Here is a 9,274-nt window from a genome sequence, read left to right as displayed (position 1 = left end):
TCCTGCTGCAGGGTTTCCTGTTGATACTTACTTGCATGAAACCTGAGAGTCATTAATCTCCAATTCATCTCCTTGCATTCTATGTTAATTTTTAATCAGTTCTCATCTGTTTAAAGAAATACATATTTAAGCAATCTCAGTTTCCAGGTCTTCTTTTAGCAATGGGAAAAAGTGGAGCATGCTTGGTATAAGTAATTCTGAGTTTACAGTTCCTTAAATCTCTGTTCCTTCACACAGTGACATTCCCAGCTGGCATACATTTGACTGCTCTTGCTTTACAAACATTCTGAAAATAAAAATGTGCTTCGTTTTCAGTTCTGTGCAAATTAGGACACTTTAACAACCAGCATGTGTTTGTTTTTGAAGCTCAGCCTCTTGGGTTGCTCTCTGAACAATTACTGGGTTGCAGGAAAACCTGGAGGGGAGTAAGATTACAAGCTCTAAGCCATGTCTAGAACTCACATTTTACCATCCCCAGCAGCAACACCCTAAAGTTCACGGTGCTGCTGCGCTGCATGCATACTAGGCCCTCATCCAGGAGCAGAGTAGCTACTGAGAGCACTCTAATTAGCACTCTTTTCATGACAGTGTCAGTCATTTCAACCAGCGCAAAGCTCCACTACTTCCAGTCAGGGCAATATACATGAAGTAGCACAGCTTATTTGAGAGCACTGCTGCTGGAAACTACATTTTGATGGTTAGACACAACTTTTGTTTTCTTGGTGGCTAAATTCTGCTTAAAATGTTTACATATCAATTCAAAGTGTTCGAGGAGGCTATGGGCATTAAAACAGCAGGTACTTAGCTGGTATGAACTAAGATAGGGTTGCAGCTCATATGGATATATTTGAGATAACTTAAACCAGCTACAGGGTAGCTACAGCAGCACAGAGGCCAGTGTAGGTTGGAAGACCCACCTGAAAAACTAGGGAAAGCACTCAAGTCCATGGGGAGCTCTGAGGGTAAAAACAAACTTTAGGTTCACCTGGAGGCTGATTGTCCCAGGCATTGAGTTGTTTTCAGGCAGGTGCTGGACAGCTTGAATGGCAGTTAACTCAAATTACACCCCCATTGTCCTGGGAAAAAGTGGATACTGCACAGGTACTTTAAAGTTTACAATAGGCTTGTAGCTCTGTAGGACCCTAAAAGAAAAGGCTTTGTCCCAGGACAAATCCTACTTCTGTTTTTACCCTGAGCTATTGCAGGTGCCACTGGTACCTGTGCTAAATTAAAGCTGTCTTGGGTATTCTAATATAATAAGGGGTTTAGTCCGTCTGTCTGCCTGTGCATAATGCTCTTGGAGCACTCTGACTGGTTGTCTGTAAACAGCCAATCAGAGTCCTCCGCAGAGAGAAAGGAGGCGGTAGTGGAACACTGCCATGATGGTGGGGATAGAGGGATTCGAGCGCTGCTGGCTTCACCATCTCCCCCCGCCTTCCCCGCGGCGGGGTGCTGGCAGAGGGGGATAGAGGGGATGGCGGGGCAAACTTCCCCCCCGCCGTGCTCCTGGGAGGTGGCGGCAGCGCAGGGTGATGTCTCTACCACAGTGGAACAAGCCAGGCGGATGCAAAGCGAAGGTGGTGGCAGTGTTTCATCCCTGTCTGTCCCCCTTCCCCGCATCATTCTTGACGGGCAATTCGCTAGTGTTTACATAAGCTGCAGTCCATGCAGTGATTGTAATGTAGATATTTCCATGTAAATCAATAGAGCTACTACTGAAGTTTACATCAGCTCAGCTGGGAATCTGGTGCAAAGTGTTTTGTTTTCTTTCTTTCCTATTAGCTTCTTCCTACCCACTGAACACCAGTCTATTATTGGTGCTCATCTGTTGACTTCAAGTTGATCCAGGGGACACTATTTCCTTGCGGTATACCAGCTATGCACCATTAAGGTGATGCATAGATGGTATATCATTAAAAAGATCCAAAGGGCCAATCAGAATGAAGGCAGTGCCTAGGACCAGACTCTGATACACTATAAAGTCTTTTTTGTTTTCTGTTGGGCACTGTAAAAATAGAGCTAGAGAAGATCTTACACATTTTTGGCCACATTTATGATCTTACACATTTATGGAATGTGGTGTCAGAAAGACAATCTTTTCAGATTGGTATGTATGAATTACATAGCTGCTTATTCTCTGAACCCTATGTAAACATTATATGTTGATTTATGTGTAAACTTTTCTGATGTGTTTTGTATGTTTTATTAATTCTGCTTATAGCCATAAGAAAAGTTAGTATTGTTATTCTATTTTCATAATAGTAAAAACTAATGTTTGTATTTCAGTTCTGGAAATGGTTTCTAATGAACTTAGCTTCTGGTGGAGCAGCTGGAGCTACATCCTTGTGTGTAGTGTATCCATTAGACTTTGCACGAACACGATTAGCTGCTGATATTGGGAAAGGTAGTAAATTATTTTAAATGTTTTTCCTGTATCAGGCTCATCTGTTTTTCGGGGGGGGGTTATATTTATCCTTATAACCAAATTAATACTCATCTGTTTGCACTAGAATTCTTTCTGTTACTTAAAAGGTGGCTGTTGAATAGTTACAAAGTCATAACATTTTATTAAAAAGGTTGTATGATTATTAAAAAATTAAGAGTGAGGGAAAGGAAAGAATCCTTGGAGACAACTGTGCAATTTAATCCTTGGTTTTAAAGAGTTTATAGCCTTATATATTTGCTTAGTTTTTAAGTTTTAAATAAACTGCATTGGATTTGCCAGGTGCAGATCCCAAAAGTTGCAGGATTTCACTTCGTAACACCATGATTCGAATGCACATAGACTTCAGGGCCTGCCAGTCATCCTTTTTTACAACAGTGGTGTTATGTCCAAAGGTTAAAGGTAAAATATGCCACTAGATATGGGTCTTACAGATTCAAATTATTAAAATAAAGATATGTAATCAAATAAAAATGTTGAAACAAATTGTGTCTGATGTATATACCTCATTAGATTTTATTCTCAGAAGAAGATCACACACTTGTCACAGGGTTGTTTTTATCCCCATGTCCCAAATTATGACTTACTGTCAACAGAAAACCAAGAAAAATTCCTAAGTAACACAGAACAAGCGACATCTTGTGTAAATCGTGTAAGTTTTTCCATTCACTTCAGCGAACTTGTCATCATGTGAAATTTTAGAATTTGGTAGTGAGTAAAATGAACTCTTATTTAATGTGGTAAATGGCTTCAAGTATTTAAGAATTAATATTACTAATATCTAAATTAGTATTTTTGGTAGTGTGAGGATTTAGAATCCTGATAGAAGAAAGCTGAAAAGCAAACGCAATATAGCTATTTTTTAAATAAAGCTTTTTATATTGTATTGCAAGTTAAATTAAAATACCTGTAAGTTTGTAGCTTAGTGCTAGTATACCATCATGGAATAGGAAATGTTTGGGGTCCTAGTGAAGAAGTGGCTGGCTTCATTCCAGAAACATTTCCCAAATTTCCTCTCTGCTTCATAGTCTTCACCTGAAAACCACTAGCTGTAGAGCAGCTAAGGGAATCATTTGTCTTCTGTGCACCTCCCAAGACTCCAGAACTAGGGCCAGAAATTACTTTTAAACTGTTATAAGTGATTGGAAGCTGGTTCAAACTCTCACAGGCGTCTCTTGGCAAGGTCAGACCGCTGGGAGGGGCTTCCAGGGCGGCTCGGACTCGCGCGGGCACGGGGTCAGCCAACCCTCCTCCTCTGCAGGGCAGGAGGAAGAGCTTCATCTCCAACGGAGGGGGTCACACGGGTAGGGGAGGTAGCCGCTTCGCCTGAACAGAAGTTTAGTGCACATTAAACATTAGACATCCATAAGAACTACTTCACAGTTAGGGTGGCTAGGATCTGGAACCAACTTCCAAGGGAAATGGTGCTGGCTCCTACCCTGGGGGTCTTTAAGAAGTGGCTTGATGCCTACCTGACTGGGGTCATTTGAGCCCAGTTTTCCTCCTGCCCAGGCAGGGGGTTGGACTTGAAGATCTACAAGATCCCTTCTGACCCTACTTCTATGATTCTACAATAAACTGCTTTCAAAATGGCTTAAATCAGTTTAAGATAAACCTGGATGGACACAGTATCAGATTTAAGTTAAACTGGTTTATTGGACTTCTGTCCCAGATCCCCTCCAGATTCAAGTTAACTTATGGCCGCTCAGCATCCCAGAATGCTTTGCACCTCCCCTGCAAGCCCCGCTCCCTCCCCACAGGATGGGTGCACTAGCCTTGGACCAAGCTGTCTGTTCCAGCTAAGCAGAGAGGCATGCTATAGCACCCCCTGCTCTCTAGCCTGTGCCACTGCAGGCATGCGGCTGCATTTCCAGAATCAAAAGTGAATGTCTGTTGGTTCAATCTACACAGAGTAGACTAAACTGCAACAATTAAGTCGATTCAGCCTCAGGCTATTTGACTGTCTGTACTTAGCCCTGGTGACCAGCAGCCTTCTAGCTATCTTGTCCTCCCTTACCTGGTGTTGCTGGACCCTCCCTGGCCTAAAATTGAGGTGTTGTTTGAACCTGGTTTTCAATATGCCCTTGGTCTGACCAGATGGACTGTTTGGGAAAATCAAAGAATGATTCATGAGGTGTCCAGCAAATTTTTCATCTTCTTCACCGAATCCTGGAGGCCTAGTTTTAGTTTAGAAGGGAGTAAAGAAAGGAATTAATTTAATGTAAGTTTAGTAAGTAGAGTTAGGAAATTTTGTTGCAACTTGCAGTTATCATACAGAGCAAGTTAAAGACAGGAAGGGACCAGCTCTTAGGATAAACCTGGATAAGATTACCATGATATAACTGATGGACCCTACTACAGGGAGAAAAAGTGACCTTAAACTTTTGTAGATGGAGCTACCCTTCACTTACCCCATCACATCATTTCAGACAGAGAAGGTCAGATGATTCAGAGGTAGACAAAACCTTAAGGGTTATGCTAAATGGGGCCAACCCTGAATACTAGTTATCTGGCATGTAGGTCATTTAGCATGATGCTGGGCACAAGTCAATGACTGTTTTATGGATGAAAGAGGTAGCTTTCCTATTCCATTATAGTTAAAAACTACCCACGTTACTGCCTTGGTCAAATGTCAAATTTGTGGTGAAAGTAGCATCAACTAACATGGAATAATGTCTGGGACATTTGAAGATTTTCTAGTTCTAGTCTCTAGACATGTCTGCAAAGTAGTACTTTTTCCTTTTCCAGTCAATGCCTCCATTCTATTACAGGCAAAAAAATGTGGGGGATTTCCCTATCTAGCAATGCATTTTGTCCCAAAATAATTGTTTAAAGCACCAATAGGCACATTAATTTACTGAAAATTTCTTTTATGATAGGTATGGCTGAACGGCAGTTCATGGGCCTCGGTGACTGTATTATTAAAATTGCAAAGTCTGATGGACTTGTTGGTCTGTACCAGGGGTTTGGTGTTTCAGTGCAGGGAATTATTGTGTACCGAGCTTCCTATTTTGGATGTTATGACACCATTAAGGTAATTTATGAGCAAAGCACAAACTTGTCACATTTAAAATCTACATCATGAGCTCGTTAACGTGTTAATTGTTTATCTATATTTTAATTTATTCCTTTATCTATATTTATACCATATTTAGGCAGCATAACTTATTTTAATTACAGAAGACATACTCCAACTCCAATTAGATACTCCAATTAGATAATTTGTTAGATAATTCTAGCAAAGCAGCATTTTGCTCTACAAGTTTTGACATTAAAGTCAGATGATCAGAAATTGCATACTCATGTACTGTTTTTTTTCTTTTGCAGGGGATGTTGCCAAATCCAAAGCAAACCCCATTTGTTTTGTCCTTTCTCATTGCCCAGCTTGTAACTACATTCTCTGGAATACTATCTTATCCTTTTGACACTGTCAGAAGACGCATGATGATGCAGGTATGCAATGTTTTGCAATTCTTTTTATTTGAAAATCATATGTTGGATCAAAAAACATCTGAAATATCATGTAATGTGCCCTGTGCTCTTTTAGCACTCAAAAGTGCTCTAAACTTAGGGTGTGCTTGTACTTCTGCCGCTCTCCAGAATTTAGACATCTAATGAGTACACAGGGATTTCTGCCCATTCAGGATCCAGAGCATAGAGTCCCCTTCTAAGGATGGCAAACAAGAGCTCACCTTTTAAAGCTTGCTTTGATGGTAGTGGCAAGAGATGCTTGATGTCCTCTACCCTTTATAAAGGGAGTGTAACAGTTGATCACCTAGGTATAAGTGACTGTGGGCTGGGTGACCCCCTCCTCCCTCCTGTCAAATGCTAAGCCACTGCAGCCAAGAATACAGGATCAATAGACCTGCTTCTGTAATCTAATGGTTATGGCACTCAGGTGGAAAAGAGGATGAGCACCCAAGGACTGTCTAAAATAAAATGCAGAAGGCAGTCCACGGTGGAAGTACCAGAACCCAAGTTGCCCCCCTCCATAATGAATGCCCTAACCAGTAAACTGCAGTCAGGCTTCCTCTTGGTCATCCACTGCCGCTAACAGTATTTTGGAGTGAAAGTGACGTGCTATTTTGGAGTGAAAGATATATTTTGGAGTGAAAGTGACTGTGGCTACTGCTTTTTTGTGCTGAATTCAGTGTTGCTGGTGTGCAGTCATACTCAGAGCATGCCTTCTGTTTTGGGCCCCTCCTGGGACTCTGGCAAAATTTAGGCTCTACCTTATATCTGCCTAGCATCAAGATTGCAACAGAGCTTTGGTGGGTGCCAACCGGCTCAGATTGAGGTCTTGTATAAGTATGTGAAAGATCTTTGAAATCCAAAATGTGTAAGCACTGAATGAACTCAGGCACTAATGAGTACTTTTGTAACTGGTGGAGCAGGAACATTCTGGAGTGATTCTGGGTGCCTAAATTCTGCAAAATCCCATTTAGGTGCCTGGTTACCAATCTGGACCTGACCCTAGCATTAATGCAAAAAACAAAGAGAGAGAGATGAAAAATAATATTGTACGGAATGCTAATTAAAAAATATTAAATGCTATAGTAACAATCCAGTGATTTTTGTCAAGGAAAGTGAAATAAGAACAGAACAAGTAAAGAGATGATTAAGAAGGTCCGTGTACCTCCTGGTACTATATGCCATAAGACTCTGAAATATGCTATTTATAGTGTTCTGGGTATTTTTTTTAAGGTTAATGGGGTTCTGCAGCTGTGGCTACAAGTAGAGTTGCTGCTATTGTCGTGGAAACACACGCAGCATACTTTTGGGTCAGGTCAGCAGAAGCTTTTATTCAAAAGAAACTACAGCTGTAGGGGGGACTCCAAAGTGACATGGATCTCCCAAGCACTTGGAAGGGGTCCCCCCCCAAGAGCAAAATCAGGAGGCTTATATACTTTTTAACAGTTGCTTACAACTCACGTGATCATATAGTGAAATTAGCATGAAAAGCGGCTATAACATTACTTCATTATTTCTTTGCTGTAATCAGGATGGGAACTAATGGGGGAGGCGAGGTTAGTTCACAAACCTCCTTCTTGCACCTGCAAATCAGAGTTGTACATACTTTTTGCTATCTTCAAGGCCGCGGTGAGCGAAGCAGTTGCAGAGGAGTTACAAAGAACAAACACTTTCTCTTATCTGTTCTACTATACAGAGCCAGCAATTCTCCACAAAGCGGTTATGTCATCTTATAACTAAAATAGTCAAAGTTTAAGGCGCATATTTTTTCTGATTCCACAGTTCCCCCCCTTTGAGACTATTTAGTCTCACTTTACCCTTAAATTTTTATTCTCATGAGCCCCTCTATTTCATCGTGCAGCCTTTCATGTTTTCTTTCAATCTGCTCACACTTTTGTAACACCATTATTCTAGACTCTGCTGTGGGTTTTCTTGCCTTGCTAAAGCTTCTCCTGCTGGCTTTCACGCAGCAGAGGATCAGTTGCACTAAGACATAAAACATTATCAGAACTATCAAGACAAACAATATTCCATACAGGATTTTCTTGCCAAGGGCCCCGGAATCTGGGAGCCAGGAGGTTAGCCAAGACCACATTTCTTTTAGACCCCAGTCAGTATTTTCTGAGGCCACTTGATGTAAGACCCTTAACTGACTTCGGATTTTACGAATGTCAGTTTCAATTCGCATGTCCTGATTGACATAGACACAACAGGTGGAGTTTACTAAGGCACATACTCCTCCCTGGGATACCAATAGGTAATCTAGGGCTACGCGGTGTTGTATAGTTACTTGTGAGATCTGGGAGATCTCTTCTTGCAGAGCCTGAATTGCATCCGCAGTGGCATTTCCCATAGCTTCCATTGTGGCTGAAATGTTAATTATGGCTAGTTCCAATTCTCTTACTCCAAGCCACGGTATGAAGGTTCTCACAAATTGATGGAACCCTGTGTTTCTGGTAGCTAAGGGGTTAACCGCCCTTTTCATGTGATGGTTGAAATTTTTTACTTGTTCCAGATATATTGTACTATGCATTTCAAAACCAGGGATAACACGTCCAAGAGTGCATGCCCCCACCCAATTCCAGGGCAAGATTTTATGAGCCCTGTTTCCGCAGAGCCAGTAAAGGCCTGGGGCAGAAAGGGTACTCAAATCTCGACAGGTGTTGTGCCATATCCGGCACTTTCGATTAATATGCATCGTATAGGACGGACCACGTTCAGCTGTTATCCTGCTGGACCGAGATATATTACAAGAAGTAAAATTGGAGTCAATGTAAAATTCCGATCTGTTTGCAATGAGAGCAACATGAGGTTCCTTAGAAAAGTTGTAGACCATGAATCCTGTACAATTGAGAGAGGGTACATTACCCAACAGGATTCCACTGGTGCTATTGGGGCTATAATCTAGAGTAGTTAGGCAATGAGGGTAGTGTCCTACAGGTGTGGCTTTATTATAAGCTCCGGTGTTGTTGGATCTGTAACAGAAAGGCGCCTCTACTCTTGGGGAGATTATCCAGTTAGCAGGGGCGGCCCTCCATTCTTTAGGAGCGGACCGATGGGCAGCTAACGAGTAGTGTCTAACGAAGCCGCCGTTTATTGTTCCCCATTGCCGGAGGGATATTGGTACTCCGATCATTGGGATTCCTTGTTGTAGGTGCGCTGGGCTGTGAGAGCATATCCAGCAGTCACTTTTATTTCCAGCTTGAGCCACCGTACGGGAGATCTGCAAGTACAAATTTTTCTCCCACCCCCCTTGGGTGATACTGAGATACCCAAGTGTGATATATAAGGATATCAGTGCCATTTTTAGATACAGGAGGGACAAAGAATTTTAACAACAAACATAACCAGCACCAGAAA

The 9,274-nt window shown here is 41.8% G+C and overlaps 1 protein-coding gene across 1 annotated transcript in view; it reads left to right on the top strand.

Moving 5' to 3' along the window:
• SLC25A31 (solute carrier family 25 member 31) overlaps positions 1-9,274 on the top strand; it is a 24,022-nt gene that overhangs the window by 3,642 nt on the left and 11,106 nt on the right. Inside the window, exons 3-5 of the mRNA XM_014520395.2 lie at positions 2,287-2,404; positions 5,323-5,477; positions 5,771-5,896. Of these exons, the coding sequence (XP_014375881.1) occupies positions 2,287-2,404; positions 5,323-5,477; positions 5,771-5,896 (399 nt within the window). The remainder of the gene's footprint in view (positions 1-2,286; positions 2,405-5,322; positions 5,478-5,770; positions 5,897-9,274) is intronic.

This window comes from Alligator sinensis, unplaced genomic scaffold (genome assembly GCF_000455745.1).
Source record: "Alligator sinensis unplaced genomic scaffold, ASM45574v1 scaffold150_1, whole genome shotgun sequence".
Lineage (NCBI taxonomy): Eukaryota > Metazoa > Chordata > Crocodylia > Alligatoridae > Alligator > Alligator sinensis.
Note: the sequence above shows the minus strand (reverse complement) of the source record. Positions and strands in the feature narration are given on the sequence as shown.